Genomic DNA, 16,482 nt, shown 5'->3' with positions numbered 1-16,482 from the left:
GCCGGACCTCAACGCCTGAACCATCTACCTGGACCTTCTCCTCCTACCAGCTACCATCCCGTGTGAGTGTGTGTGTGTTTGTCCTGGGGTCGTGATAAGATAAGACTGTATAGTTAAGCTTGCCCTGTGTTCTTTTGCTCTTCTTCTTCTGGATATTACTTTCGTTTCCTCTTCTCTTTGGTTTGTTAATAAATGTACCTTGTTCCTTCTTGGTTTTCCTAATCCGATCACCTCCGTCTTTTCTTCCAATTGAGTACCTGTGGCACGATTTCGGAACCGCTCAGGATCGGGTTTAGTTTTATCGTTAACGGCTCGGGCCGCGGATTGCTAACCGCTCGGCAATTTCCATCTTGTCCGTGGTTCGAGCGGGAGTTATTTCCCTGCTCGCGGTCGGGGTTAGTACGTAAGTATTTGGGACTCCATTGACCAATCACCCTAGCTGATTCCGACCGTGAGGAGCGTAATAATTTCCAGGATTGGGGGACGGCCAGCTTAAAAGACAAGGGGATTAACCCCCCCTTGATAAGGGGGAGCGCCGACCCCCGAATCTGCAACAGTATTATTCCACACCAGGAACTTAGGAATTGCATTCCTCCGAGTTCAAACTCGAGTAAGGAAAAGTGTGAGTTTCCCAAGAAGCCGTCACCTGTGAAATAAACAACTGAGGCCCACGCAAACCTTATGGAGAGTCTCATCACAAATTGATGGTGCATGGGAATCTTGTGATGTCTGACTTCATGGAGAATATTCTACTTGGACTGGCATACCATAGAAGAATATTCCGTGCTCATGGATGCAAGCAGCCCTGAAGGCATTTGGTAAGCGGTTTCCCAAGCGCACGTCGTGTGAAGGTCGTCCTGTTGAGGGGACAGGTGTATGCAAACTAGTGGTTAAAGCCTAGGAGGATTCACAAACAAGATGGAAATTAAAGGTAGAAAATCGTGAATTTGTGATTAATGATCAGAAACGGAATGCATGATGTCAGAATTAAATGAAAAACAGGTGTTTGTGTTATCCATTTATTATTCCATTTTGTCCGTGCAAAGGTTGCAGTATAATGAATATTTATTATTGGATAGGTATTCTCTGGATCATCGTTTTGTAACCAGACTTCTTCATCCGCCCATGTCCTCGTTCTTATTTATTTATTTATTTATTTACATGGTTGCCAAAAGCCATGAGGCATATCACTTTACATTTCTACAAATTTACATGATCTGCAGTCCATGAACAACAGGCCACCCGGCTGGTTCAACAGGTACTGTCAAGTTTCGAGGAAAGTATCGCCTTTTGCTTCTGGCGTGCAAGCCACTGTGATTGGGCACCTTGCAGGAAGTGTAGTTCATTTTCTGAGTCATCAGAGTTCAGGCGATCACCGTTCAAACACAAGCACACCTGGTTTTGTGTGTCCTGGTACCCAACACACCAGCTCACATTGGTTGCCTCCTCGAGTTCATTCACAGTATGCAGTATTTGTGACTCGGTGACCACGGCACAGGTTGAAACCTTGGATGCTTTGATGCCATCCATAGACAGTCCTTGGACAATGGGTGAGGAGTCACATGGCTTTTGTTCACGAGTGTCTGAACGCATGGGCAAGAACATGGGCGATGCGTCTGTGGGTTCCCGGCCTTGCCTTATTGTACACATAAAATCACTCTGCTTGAACTCAGAGCGCGGTGATGGTTGGACATCAGTGTGTGATGCGAAGGGTGACACATCGGCGGTGAGTGTGACAGGTGTAACGCATGGTGATGTGCCTTGGGGTGAAGGAAACTGGCTGGTCGTTGGGGTCAGCCACAGTGGACTTTGGAAATTCATGGTTCTGGGATCCAACGTAAGGTGGAAATTTGAACTTTCATCCGGATCGAGCCCATCAACCTGGAGTAAGTTCGTTTGAAGCAGAGTGTCAGGTTGACCCTTTTGCTGCTGTGACTGTCGACAGAACTCAATAAGGAAGTCGAGTTTCCTCTCGATTGACTGCACCTGCAAAGCAAGTGGGGAGAGTGAATATATTTGTTAGTGAAGGTGAAATGTGCATTCATCCACAAAACAAGACGTTGCAGAATGAATCCAATAATGGCTGAGATAATCTCTGAGATGTTCTTGATCTTATGGGCCTCTTCTTATCACGTCCACTTTAGATCATTAATGTAATTTATAAGACTTATTAGTGCTGTTATTTCCCACATTGGGCTCAATGCTCCACAGATCCTTATCAGAAATTATAATATTTCAACAGCTCAATTTCTTGCTGGACGTTTCTCTTGGGTTTTTCCACAGATGTACAAAAATACCATAAAGGTGATACTACTCAATTTCTAGTTTAAAGTGTAAATCAATATGTATATACTGTGTGTATATATACAGGGTGAGTCAAAAGTAGCGCCCGATTTCTGTTTATATATATATATATATTGTTACAGTTTCGCGCGAGACCCTCGTTCCCTTACCAAGGGGAGATTAAGCCCCTTGTTCTCCTTGGGTCGTCGCAACCGCGAGACTTGAGTCGCCACTCCCAGGCAGATACAGGACAGGGTTTTGGGACAATGTTTGCACGCACCTAAGTACCCCCGCTGCCGCGAAAGTGGGGATCAAGTCTCACACGAACCACGCGTAATTTGAGTGCACCCGAGCGGATGGTGCACCACGTGGTCCGTGCAGTTACCTTGGTATTGGAACCCGATTAGAGCGATATAATTCGTACCACGCTTATTCAATAGATGGAAATGACGGGAATTATCAAATAGAAGGAAGAACACAGGTTTATTTACAGCTATACAAGGCGAAGAGACACAGAGCAGGCACTTAAGCAGTCTTAGCTTAAAATCCCAGACAATGGGCCCGTTCACACTCACAGGGGGAATGAAGGAAGGATGGTTCATGCGCTGAATGCGCCGGCTTTGTTGTTCAGGAACAGCTCGCCCGGCGTGGCCCTCTGCGGTCACAGCACAGCCCTCGGCAAAGGCAGGCAGGCAGGCGGGAGGGATCCTCGCAGCGCGTATCTCGAACAAAGGCAGGCAGGCGAATATGCGCATCTCTCACCCGGCTCGGCGGTTCTTCACAGGGCAATTTATGCAATGGCGCGCTTTCACTCTGGCAACTCAATTCAGGATCTGACTCAAGCTCAATTCAACAGAGGACCCCGGCTCATAACTTGGTTCAGCGCACCTCTCCTCAGAACTACTTCAGCGCACCTCTCCTCAGAACTGAAAAGCTCCTCTCCCCATAATTGAGGTGGGGGCTTTTGGGCACAGGGTTATATTGCCACGCCCTGGCCTGCCTCGAATGTTCCAAACCACGCCTTTTGCCGCAGTGCTAAGCCACTCCTCTCGAGCCCTGATTGGCGGCTCGTGCTTACCGGTCACTCCCACTTCTCCTGTTCCGCCTTCCTTCGGCTTGCCTCGACTTGTCAGGCCGGCCTCGTGGTAATTTGCACCAAAACTCAAAGCATCGAGGTGGCATAAAGCATTGGAAGGACACCTAACTCTCATTATTCTACTCAACACAAAACTACACAAAGGAAAGGTCTACGCTTACACTTACTAAGAAATAACTGAGCTTAAACGAGGCTACATGTTGTAGTGTGACTAACTATGAGGGGAAAATTAACCTTTATTGCAAAAACACAGAACTGCAACAATATATATATATATGTATGTATATATATATATATATATTGTTGCGAATATGGAATTTGACCTCCATATCCGCTTGTAAATATTCCCCTATCTTCTCCGATACTCCCCAACTCTCCCCTTACCCCATTCCCTAGTCCCATTGTCTGTAAACAACACCCATTAGAGCCGATCTTCCCCTTCATTCCCCCATTAAATGTCGTGCCCAGGTCCCCCGCACCACACGTAGACAATTATAGGACATCTTGCTAGTTATTCTTAATCTATGTCAGTTAAGGACTTGTTTCCATTAATTATGACTCTTCGTTGCACCAGAATGTGATGATATGGCACCAGTAGGAGTTTAGGACCTTCCCATACCTCCCCGCATCTCTTCCCATCATCTCAAGCTCCAACAACAACCACAACAACAGCGGCTTTGCGTCCTCACTCCGGCTCGGTTGGCCGCCATTGAACATGTGCTCGACGGGGTTACCCAGAAGGGGGCTCCCTGTCGGCCCCTCGTCAAGGGCGGAGCCGGTAACCCCCGCACCCAATGAGAAGCCATGGGCCGATGCCATATGGGGCGGAGCTAACGAGCGAGGGCGTGACTCCCCGCCGGATATACGCGGCCCCGCGCCGGACGTGACGTGAGATGCGCCCCGAGCTTGGAAGGAAAAGACGCCACCCTCCCGAGCGCTGAGCGACCTCCCCAGCTTGAGACCAAAGTCGCGACCCACAAGCGCTGTGATACCTTCACGCATCTCTGGACACCACCGTACGTGATTCTGTCCCTGAGCCAGGTGCACCTGGAGCGATCGCTACCCGCTTTCCTGGCCATCAAACCCCGTGTGAGTGAGCCTTGTCCCGCGTTTACCTGTCGTCTGTCCGGGGATAATATAAGTGTGTTTAAGTGCCCACCTTCCTATGTTTCCCTCTTGTCCCTGTAATCTAAACCTTCCGCAATTGTAATAACAACCTTTGAGAACCGTATCCCTGGTGTCGTATTGTGTGATTGTAATCCAGCCGGGTGTCTTCTTTTTCTTTCCTATTGAGCCAGCGTAGCGCGATTAGTCAACATTCGGGCACAATCGGGTAACTTGTACGGATACGGCGGCCATCCCGCTCGGCCCACCATACCATCAAAGTCGTATCTGTAACAATTGGTGTCGGGAGTGAGATTCGAGGCCCGACCAAATTTTGAAGGAAAAAAAAAAAACGAATAGAGGAAAAAAAAAAATTTGGTCAAAATTTGGAGCGGCCGAAATTTGTTTTGTTTTACGAAACTCGAATTTTGCAAGTCGCGCTATGGCGGATCAAGACGGCTGGGGTCCGGTAGGGGAGAGTGAGGCAGGGTCGGTCCAGGACCAAATTGAGGGACGTGAGGAGAGCGAAGCAGCGAGGGTAGCAGACGCGCAAAATGGCGCCTCGCTGGTCACCGCGCCCGTGACCGTGGCAGCGCCCCTGGTGGATCCGAACCTTTTTATGTTGCAAATGAGGGCCCTTATGGAACGAATAGAGGGCCAAATGGGGGTAATGAGGGACGAAGCGAGGGGTACTGGTGAGGGGTTAGACAAGAAATTTGGGAAGTTAGACAATAATTTTGAGGAGTTAGACAAGAAATTTGGGAAGTTAGACAATAATTTTGAGGGGTTAGACAACGGGATAAAAGAGGTGAGAAATGGGTTAATGGGGGTAGAAAACAGAATGGCCGCTCAAGAGAATCAAATGGAAGGGATGCAAAAAGGGTTAGAGGGGTTAGAAAACAGTATGGAAGGCAAATTGAGGGACATGAGGGACCAAGCGGAAAGGGAAGTTAAACAAATGGAGCAGCAGATAGAGGGGGTCAGAATGGGGGTAGAAACCAAACTGGATGCTCACAGGGAGGAAATGGAGCAGATGAGGGTGGCATCTGGGCAGGAGATGCAAGTGATGGGAGAGGAGATCAGAAGAGGAGTGAGTGAGGAGGTCGGAGGAGTGCGCGAGGAGGTGAGGCACTGTAAGGAGCGCATGGAGAAAGAGGTGAGAAAGGGGACTGTAAAGTTACAAGGGGGCATAGAGGTCCTGACGCAGGAGGTGGAACAGCTGACGGAGGGACAAAAAGAACTAACGGAGCAGGTTCAAAGGAACACTGCGGTATTAGGAGGGTTAAAAGTGACACAGAAAGAACTAAAAGACGACTTAATAGCGACAAAGAGGGAATGTCAGATGGTACGTGAGGGACTGACAACAAGGCTGGACGAGGTGATAGAGGTAATGGAGACGAAGGACCGACAGGTAAGGACGCACATGGAAACGGTCAAGGTAGCCTTGGAGGACGAGCTTGAGGAGACATACCAGGGAATAAAAGAAGTGAAGCACAAATTAGAAGAAGTGGAAGAAGGGATGAGCGAAATTAAGAAGCGACGGAGAGGGGATAAGAAAGAGATAAAAGAGGAGATAAAAGAATTGGTCCAAAGTCTGTGTTTGGATCGTGATGATGTGCTCATTAACCGGATGAGGGATTCGCAGGTGATGGAGGAGAAGCGAAGAGGAAGAGGACCCGGTGTAAGTGGTGACCAATATGGTCGTGCGTATGATGCGCCAGGGGATTTAAGGAGCTTGGGGGTCGAGATGGACCCGGGTGTTCGTGAGAGGCCGTTGGTGAAGTGTGCGACAGGTCTGGTGTGCGAAAAAGGAGGTGTGCGAGAAAATCCGACTCTGGGGTGTGTGAGGAAAAAGTGCGTGCCAAGGAGTGAGTGTGCTGGCGAGAGTGAGTCGGTCGTAGCGCGTGTGCGAGGGAGCACGTGGAAGCGCGGTGTGGTGAGTGTTACAGAGGGTGTAACGGGAGAGTGTGCGCGAGAAAGGTGTGTGACGGACAGGTGCATGAGGAAAGAGTGCGCTGTCAGAAGTAAGGAAGAGTGTCCACCTGTGGTGAGTGTTACAGAGGGTGTAACGGGAGAGTGTGCGCGAGAAAGGTGTGTGACGGACAGGTGCATGGGGAAAGAGTGTGCTGTCAAGAGTAAGGGTGAGTGCGCTGTCAGGAATGGAGGTGAAAGTAGTGAGAGTGACATGGAGCGTGAGTTAGTTGTGACAGGTGAGCGAGGATGTACACCTGGGATGGAAGGATGCACACCTGGAATGGTAGAGCGTGAGTGGGAATGCACGCTGGAGTTGGTGGTGAGGCACGTGGTTGGGTGTGCGAATGAGGGCACACCTGTGATTGTCACAGAGGAGGTGACCGAGGAGGGGGCGCGAAGCGGTGTATTGGTGAGGTGTGCGAGCAACGAATGTGTGCCAAAGTGTTCGGTGGTCAGGTGTGTGACCAAGGCTGTGAGTGGAATGGGTGTACCTGGGTGTGTAAGGAAAGGTACGAGGAGCATGGGCACGGCTGGGTGTGTGAGCAAGGAACGGACTGCGGGGTGTAAGCATGCAGGTGAAGCATCGACGTTAGACGGGGTAGAGTTTAGAACGACTTTTAGCCGGATCGGGCCCTCGGTGTGTGCCGGGCTTCGCGTGCCGCGAGAACCAGCGGGGATCCGAACCACGGCGGTTTCGAAAGAACCGCCGTGCGCGATCCACGCTGGGCCTCGCGTGGAACGGCCGCGTCCGGGCTCCACTAGGCGGAGCGGGCAGCTCGATAGGAAGGGTCGTCATGGCGACCACGTTTTGTTGAGACGTGCCGGCAGGTCGAGATCGGGACATTGGATGGCTCCACGCCGAGGTGATGCATGGGATCTCGGCCCGGGTAAGCCCCCGTCCCTGCACCGAGTGCCGGACGCATCCAGCCGCTGGCACAAAACAACCAGCATCCATTGCTTGGCTTTACGAAGCCGGGCTTTGGACAGGGATTGGCGCACCGAGAGGTATTAGTGAGTAGACTGGGTGATGAGGTTAGTGTTTTGGACCCGAAATTAGAGAAAAACAAAATTTGATGATTGGCAAGGGATTGGCAGTAGTGATTGGCAGATGATGGGCAGTGATTGGCAAATTTTTAATTTGTTGAAATTTGATGTGCAAAATTGGTAGTGAGAGACCCCCGATGTGGTGGGATGGCAAATCCACCATCCCTCACAGGGGGGGGCAAAGGAGCAATAGTTTATGGGGTGTATGGCAGTGAAAACTAGCCCGGGTGGGTTAGGATATGGTGTGTAGGGATCTAGAGAAGATGACATTAGGTAACGTTAAGTTTAGTTAGTGACTGATACCTGTAGTGGGGACGCAGGTAGATTAGTGTGGATTATAATGACGAGGGAGCGCAATAGTGAAAGGGACGACTGGGAAGCGCAAGTTTCAGAAGGGAGTAGTTAGCTGAGATGATGCCGTGTGTGTGAGAATTGAACAGGTGTGATTGCACAGGTGTGCAACTGGACAGGTGTGTGGAGCAGTGTATGAGTAGTGAGTGTGTGGATCAGCGCGAATGCGCTTGGGGAGAGAAGGGTGCAGGTGGCACCAGGTGTGAGAGCACAGGTGTGCAGGTACAGGTGTGTGGAGAGAGTTGGAGTGAGTGGTACGGAGTGGTGTGCATGGTGCGAAGGTGTGGATGGGGGAAGAGTGGACCCCTTTCACGAGCACCCGGGGCGGGTAGTGTAAGTGTTAGGTAGAGGGTGCAGGTAAATTGTGGTTGGATATTGGCATTTGTGGTGCGGTTGCAGAATGGTGTTGTGGATGGGTGCATTAGTGTTGTGGAAATGGCTGGGCGTGTAGCCTGTTAGTGTGTGTAGTTGGTTGAGCACTCCACCACTGTGAGGATGTCGGCCAGGTGAGGCCGCAGGTGGGCTCTGGGAGCCGGTAGAGTTGTGGATGGGGCCCGAGGATCCGGAGGATGGACCCGGGTAGCCCAGTGCCAGAGAGGGCACCGAGTGGGGAGAGTGCCAGAGGGCCTTCCCCAGGTAGTTAGGTTAGGGCAAGGAGCAGGTAAGCTCGGAGGCAACTGCAGTGGTGGAGGTGTGCAGGTGGGTAGACCCACTGGGAGAGGTACACGCCGCAGCCCAGAAATTGTGCGAGGGCACCGGGAGATGAATCGGGGGAGTGAGACCCCAAATTGAAGAGCACCACAGTTTGGCCAATGGGAATTGGTTTTTAGAACCCATAGTGTAAGAGGGCCAATGGTTTGGCCGGAGAAAGACCCCGGGTAGTGTAAAGTTGTTAAAGTCATTTAGGAGATAGTTAGGATTGATGAACCTGTCGCACCATACGCAGCCACTTACCTGTGGTGATGATGATGACTCCACACCTGTGTTTTCTTTGTTTGTGTCGCAGAAATGAGAATTGCTGTGAGGATTGGTGAGACGCATCACGACGTGGATGAGACATTGGGGTGATTCCATCTCTCCCTCCTTAGGAGGGACTGATGATGAATTGGTGATGGCAAATTTTGATGTTGAGTTGGAGATGGCAAATTTTGATGAGAGTTGGAAATGGCAAATTTGATTGGTTAGGAGGGAGAGAAGACGAATTTGGTTTATGGGAGGAACGGGGAAGACAGTAGGGATGTTTGTTGATTTGTAAAGTAGATGTTTATGAGTAGTGTTGTGTTGTGTGGATGCAGTAAGGGGTAAGGGAGGGGCCATGTAGGTTACCTGGTGGGGGGGGGGCGTACGATAGGAACGTACCTGTCTCACCTGGTTCCCATGTGCCCCCAGTGTGCATCATCTTGTATTGCGTGCACTTTTGCGCCCTTACCACCTTACTCACTTGTTTCTTCTGTTGTCTCCCACCTCCGAGGATCTGGCTTTGGGGTAGAGAGAGAGGAGAGAGAGGTGCTGGCGACGCAGTTGTGGGCCTGCACTTTCGCTGTTCGCTGCCTGGATCGGTACACCATATGGACCGCAATGTTTGTGGCCACCCACAATGGACCGCAGTTCGTTTGCGGCCAAGCACCACCCGGGGATGGACCTATGGGTCAACGTGGCACCTATGCCATACAGGTGAACCACTTTTAGTTAAACACCAAGTGCACCACAAGAAGAGCAAGAGACACCTGCAGGGTTAGGGGTTGTCGAATTTATTTTTATTCCAATGAACAATGGTGACTGCACCGATTGGTGGTGGGGTGGTGCTTTTGATGCTCGGGAAAGGGTGCTCTGCACGTTATTAAAGGCCGTCGGCCACAGAGCACTCGTGGGTTGGTGTATCGATGTTGGCAAGCGCGCTCTCTCTATGCATAACATCTGCATGTGTTCCTCCAAAGACAGGTCCTGGATCGTAGTGTAAATATCAGCGTAGTCTTGTAAATAATGCTCCCTACCGGCTGTATGTTTAGTTTGAGGATTCTTTCCGGATTCGGTTATCCTGTGGGTGTGTTTCTGAGAGGAGAAGGGTGCAACGTCGCAGGGGGACATATTTACTCATTTGTGAATATCTATAAAACTGTCGCACTCAGGGTAGAGTTAATAGTAGAGGGAACTACATTGCGTGCCACACTAAAGTAGGTAAAAATTTATCGGGTCGGGACGCCCCGAGGGTAGAGAAGGGTGCAATGTTGCGAATATGGAATTTGACCTCCATATCCGCTTGTAAATATTCCCCTATCTTCTCCGATACTCCCCAACTCTCCCCTTACCCCATTCCCTAGTCCCATTGTCTGTAAACAACACCCATTAGAGCCGATCTTCCCCTTCATTCCCCCATTAAATGTCGTGCCCAGGTCCCCCGCACCACACGTAGACAATTATAGGACATCTTGCTAGTTATTCTTAATCTATGTCAGTTAAGGACTTGTTTCCATTAATTATGACTCTTCGTTGCACCAGAATGTGATGATATGGCACCAGTAGGAGTTTAGGACCTTCCCATACCTCCCCGCATCTCTTCCCATCATCTCAAGCTCCAACAACAACCACAACAACAGCGGCTTTGCGTCCTCACTCCGGCTCGGTTGGCCGCCATTGAACATGTGCTCGACGGGGTTACCCAGAAGGGGGCTCCCTGTCGGCCCCTCGTCAAGGGCGGAGCCGGTAACCCCCGCACCCAATGAGAAGCCATGGGCCGATGCCATATGGGGCGGAGCTAACGAGCGAGGGCGTGACTCCCCGCCGGATATACGCGGCCCCGCGCCGGACGTGACGTGAGATGCGCCCCGAGCTTGGAAGGAAAAGACGCCACCCTCCCGAGCGCTGAGCGACCTCCCCAGCTTGAGACCAAAGTCGCGACCCACAAGCGCTGTGATACCTTCACGCATCTCTGGACACCACCGTACGTGATTCTGTCCCTGAGCCAGGTGCACCTGGATCGATTTCTGTCAGTTGATTGTTTGTTTGCCATTTGTATTACAGTGTACAAGAAGGTAGAAATAAATGAATGACATGTTTATCTAACCATTTATTCGGGGGAAAATTATTACGGAAGTGTACCAAGCTGTTTAACTTGCAATTTTCATAGTGCCCTCCCTCGTGATCGATATGCACAATTGCAGCCGAGCAGGCACAGAGTGGCACACATGCTTGCAGAGTTCGATATCAATTTCCTCAAACTTTGCAGTGATTTGAGCCTTAAATTCCTGAATGGTACGAGGATTTTCACGATAAACAAGGTCTTTCATGAGCCGCCAAAGAAAGAAACCGCCGCCGCGGTCCGATCGAGTGGCCGGCACGTTCCCCAGACCTTACACCTCCAGATTTTTTTTGCGTTCTGTATTAGTGGAAAACAACTGCTGCACGTCTCCAAAAGTTATTGCCGCTTCCTCTGGAGATGGTCCGTCAACTCGACAATGCTGTTTGTCATGGAGTGCTGGCTTTACGAAATTATGGCATGAAACAGCGTGCTATTGCTCGGCAGTATGGCATCACTCAAGGTCAGGTGTCAAAGATCCTGAAACGAAATGTTCAGAGGGGTGTCCCTACTCCAATACCGAGGCCAGGACGTCCCCGCAGAACCACAAGGAGGGATGATCGCCAGCTGCACCGGTTAGTCCGCAATGGCCGTACCAAGTCAGCTAATCGGCTTAGGGCTGAGTGGCAGCAACTGACAAATGTGCCTGTATCCAGAAGGCTAGTCAACCAACGACTGGTTCAAGCAGGCTATCGTGCCAGGCGTCCCCTGAGAAAGTCATGCCTGACCAGACAACACCGCTAGCGCCGATTGCAGTGGGCCAGAGAGCACCGTCAATGGCAGCCAGGATACTGGAATCACGTGATCTTCAGTGACGAGTCTAGATTTCTGGTCTATCGTCAAGATGGCCGCGTCCGAGTGCGCAGACAAGTGCATGAAGCTGACAACAAAGATTGCATAGTGCCAAGAGTCCAAGCTGGAGGTGGTGGGATGACCGTTTGGGCTGCTTTTCATGCAGGGGGCAAAACTGACCTGGTTGTTCCAAATCGAAACCTGAACCAGTTCAAGTACAGGGCTATTCTGGAAAAAACATTGCTTCCATTTGCTCGTGCAGCCTTTCGAGGAAACTTTGTCTTCCAAGATGACAATGCACGGCCTCATCGTGCTCGCATGATCCAACACTTTCTTGCTGACCGTGGTGTAGAGCATATGGAGTGGCCTGCCATGTCCCCGGATATGAATCCGATAGAGAACTTGTGGGCAGAATTAACGCGTCAAATCGACCACTTGGACCAGCAGCCGACCTCTGTGCGTGAATTGCAGCAGGCTATTGTCACTGCATGGCAAGCGATTCCTGTCCAAACCTTGGCAAATCTCGTGAACAGCATGCCTCAACGTGTACGTGCTCTCCTGAATGCTCGTGGGGGTTACACAAAGTACTGAACTGTAATTTTACTGTCCGTAATCCCAGTCGTAATTTGACTTTTGTTTTTGTTAAAAAAAATTTTGGCTAATGTGCAAAATAAAGACATACTTCTGGAAAACGTACAGAAGTTTAACACAGTACTGTCCATGAATTGAGTTCGATATCAGTTTACATCACTTTCAAGGATCAATTTATTTGTTTCGAAATGTCAAATGTGGTTTTTGTTTCTTTTAAAAGTCACATTAACAAAATCTAGAATAATTTCAACATAATTCCAATGAACTTTTGGTTCTAAGACATCTTGAAAAGGAAGTTCACCCCCACAAAAAAAATATTCCATATTAAATGCCAAGTCTGTATATATATATATATATATATATATATATATATATATATATATATATATATATATATATATATATATAGATATATATATATATATATATATATATATATATATATATATTGTTGCGAATATGGAATTTGGCCTCCATATCCGCTTGTAAATATTCCCCTATTTTCTCCAATACTCCCCAACTTTCCCCGATCCCCATTCCTAGTCCCATTGCATGTAAATAACAATCAGTAGAGCCGACCTTCCCCTTATTCCCCCATTAAATGTCGTGCCCAGGTCCACCGCACCACAGGTAGACAACTTTCGGACATCTTCCTAGTTATTCTTATTCTATGTCAGTTAAGGCCTCGTCTCCATTAATTATGACTCTTCGTTGCACCAGAATGTGATTATATGGCATCAGTAGTGAGTTTAGGACCTTTCCCATACCTCCTCCCATCTTCTTCCCCAAACAACAACAATAACAACAACTACAACAACAATTACAACAACAACAGAGGAGATGGCGGCGGAGCGGGGGAGGATGCGTCCTCACACCGGCTCGATTAGCTCCAGACCATGCGCTCCACGGGGTTACCCCGAAGGGGCTGGCTGTCAGCTCCTCGTCAGGGGCGGAGCCAGTAACCCCCCCCCGCACGCACCCAATGAGAAGCAACGTGCCGATTCCACGAGGCGGAGCTAACGAGCCGAGGGCGTGTCACTCCCCGCCGGATATACGCGGCCCCGCGCCGGATGTGACGTGAGATGCGCCTCAGCTTGGAGACTGGAGAGAGAAGCCACCGCGACCCCCAGCGCGACGATACCTCCCCGCATCTCTGGACCGGACCGAGTCGATTCTGCCTTGAGCCAAGAGTGCACCTTGAGCCATCGCGACCTGCCTTTCCTTTTCATCAACCCCCGTGTGAGTCAGCATTTTGTCCCGTGTGTCTGTCGTCTGTCCGGGGTTAATATAAGAGTGTGTCTAAGTGCCTGTCTTCCTGTAATATACCTCTAGCCCCTGTAATCTAACCTTTTTCCGTACGAATATACTTGAGAACTGAACCCCTGGTGTCGTATTGTGTCATTATAACCCAGCCGGGTGTCTTCTCTTTCCTATTGAGCCAGCATAGCGCGGCTCGTCAACGTCGACTATAGTCGGGTAATTTGTGGTAATTTGTGCGGACACGACGGCCATTCCGCTCGGCCCACTTTAACATCAAAGTCGTGTCTGTAACAATTGGTGTCAGGAGTGGGATTCGAGGCCCGACCAAATTTTGAAGAAAAAAAAAAAAAAACGAATAGAGGAAAAAAAAAAAAATTTGGTCAAAATTTGGAGCGGCCGAAATTTGTTTTGTTTTACGAAACTCGAATTTTGCAAGTCGCGCTATGGCGGATCAAGACGGCTGGGGTCCGGTAGGGGAGAGTGAAGCAGGGTCGGTCCAGGACCAAATTGAGGGACATGAGGGACATGAGGAGAGCGAAGCAGCGAGGGTAGCAAACGCACAAAATGGCGCCTCGCTGGTCACCGCGCCCGCGACCGTAGCAGCGCCGCCGATGGATTGGGGCCTATTTATGGAACAAATAAAGGCGCTCATGGTCCAGACAAGTGAAGACCTGAGGAATGACTTGGGAAACCAAATGGGGGTAATGAGGGACGAAGCGAGGGCTCGGAGTGAGCAATTGGGGTAATGAGGGACGAAGCGAGGGCTCGGAGTGAGCAATTGGGGGTAATGAGGACGAAGCGAGGGGTACCGGTGAGAAGTTAGACAATAATTTTGAGGAGTTAGACAAGAAAATTGGGAGAAGTTAGACAATAATTTTGAGGAGTTAGACAAGAAAATTGGGAAGTTAGACAAAAATTTTGAGGGGTTAGACAATGGGATAAAAGAGGTGAGAAATGGGTTAGAGGGGGTAGAAAATAGAATGGCTGCCCAGGAGAATCAGATAGAGGGAGTGAAAACTGGGTTAACGGGGGTAGAAAACAGAATGGCCGCTCAAGAGAATCAAATGGAAGGGATGCAAAAAGGGTTAGAGGGGTTAGAAAACACCATGGAAGGCAAATTGAGGGACATGAGGGACCAAGCGGAAAGGGAAGTTAACCAAATGGGGCAGCAGATAGAGGGGGTCAGAATGGGGGTAGAAACCAAACTGGATGCTCACAGGGAGGAAATGGAGCAGATGAGGGTGGCATCTGGGCAGGAGATGCAAGTGATGGGAGAGCAGATCAGAAGAGGAGTGAGTGAGGAGGTCGGAGGAGTGCGCGAGGAGGTGAGGCACTGTAGGGAGCACATGGAGAAGGAGGTGAGAAAGGGGACTGTAAAGTTACAGGGGGGCATAGAGGTCCTGACGCAGGAGGTGGAACAGCTGACGGAGGGACAAAAAGAACTAACGGAGCAGGTTCAAAGGAACACTGCGGTATTAGGAGGGTTAAAAGTGACACAGAAAGAACTAAAAGACGACTTAATAGCGACAAAGAGGGAATGTCAGATGGTACGTGAGGGACTGACAACAAGGCTGGACGAGGTGATAGAGGTAATGGAGACGAAGGACCGACAGGTAAGGACGCACATGGAAACGGTCAAGGTAGCCTTGGAGGACGAGCTTGAGGAGACATACCAGGGAATAAAAGAAGTGAAGCACAAATTAGAAGAAGTGGAAGAAGGGATGAGCGAAATTAAGAAGCGACGGAGAGGGGATAAGAAAGAGATAAAAGAGGAGATAAAAGAATTGGTCCAAAGTCTGTGTTTGGATCGTGATGATGTGCTCATTAACCGGATGAGGGATTCGCAGGTGATGGAGGAGAAGCGAAGAGGAAGAGGACCCGGTGTAAGTGGTGACCAATATGGTCGTGCGTATGATGCGCCAGGGGATTTAAGGAGCTTGGGGGTCGAGATGGACCCGGGTGTTCGTGAGAGGCCGTTGGTGAAGTGTGCGACAGGTCTGGTGTGCGAAAAAGGAGGTGTGCGAGAAAATCCGACTCTGGGGTGTGTGAGGAAAAAGTGCGTGCCAAGGAGTGAGTGTGCTGGCGAGAGTGAGTCGGTCGTAGCGCGTGTGCGAGGGAGCACGTGGAAGCGCGGTGTGGTGAGTGTTACAGAGGGTGTAACGGGAGAGTGTGCGCGAGAAAGGTGTGTGACGGACAGGTGCATGAGGAAAGAGTGCGCTGTCAGAAGTAAGGAAGAGTGTCCACCTGTGGTGAGTGTTACAGAGGGTGTAACGGGAGAGTGTGCGCGAGAAAGGTGTGTGACGGACAGGGGCATGGGGAAAGAGTGTGCTGTCAAGAGTAAGGGTGAGTGCGCTGTCAGGAATGGAGGTGAAAGTAGTGAGAGTGACATGGAGCGTGAGTTAGTTGTGACAGGTGAGCGAGGATGTACACCTGGGATGGAAGGATGCACACCTGGAATGGTAGAGCGTGAGTGGGAATGCACGCTGGAGTTGGTGGTGAGGCACGTGGTTGGGTGTGCGAATGAGAGCACACCTGTGATTGTCACAGAGGAGGTGACCGAGGAGGGGGCGCGAAGAGGTGTATTGGTGAGGTGTGCGAGCGACGAATGTGTGCCAAAGTGTTCGGTGGTCAGGTGTGTGACCAAGGCTGTGAGTGGAATGAGTGTACCTGGGTGTGTAAGGAAAGGTACGAGGAGCATGGGCACGGCTGGATGTGTGAGCAAGGAACGGGCTGCGGGGTGTAAGCGTCCAGGTGAAGCATCGACGTTACACGGGTTAGAGGTTAGAGCGACTTTTAGCCGAAGCAGGCCCTCGGTGCGTGCCGGGCCTCGCTTTGAACGGCCGCGTCCGTGCTCCACTAGGCGGAGCTGGCAGCCCGATAGAAAGGGTCGTCATGGCGACCACTTTTTGGT

The 16,482-nt window shown here is 50.2% G+C and overlaps 1 protein-coding gene across 1 annotated transcript in view; it reads right to left on the bottom strand.

The window, feature by feature from the left end:
* Positions 1-1,042: 1,042 nt before the first annotated feature.
* The window catches only part of LOC137436602 (potassium voltage-gated channel subfamily KQT member 4-like), a 281,048-nt gene continuing 265,608 nt past the window's right edge, over positions 1,043-16,482 (bottom strand). The window contains exon 13 of the mRNA XM_068130541.2: positions 1,043-1,986. Within this exon, the coding sequence (XP_067986642.1) occupies positions 1,252-1,986 (735 nt within the window). The 3' untranslated portion in view covers positions 1,043-1,251. The remainder of the gene's footprint in view (positions 1,987-16,482) is intronic.

This window comes from Myxine glutinosa, chromosome 11, assembly GCF_964187855.1.
Source record: "Myxine glutinosa chromosome 11, kmMyxGlut1.1, whole genome shotgun sequence".
In the NCBI taxonomy this organism is placed as follows: domain Eukaryota; kingdom Metazoa; phylum Chordata; class Myxini; order Myxiniformes; family Myxinidae; genus Myxine; species Myxine glutinosa.
The sequence above is the reverse complement of the archived record's forward strand: the minus strand, read 5'-3'. Positions and strand labels throughout refer to the sequence as shown.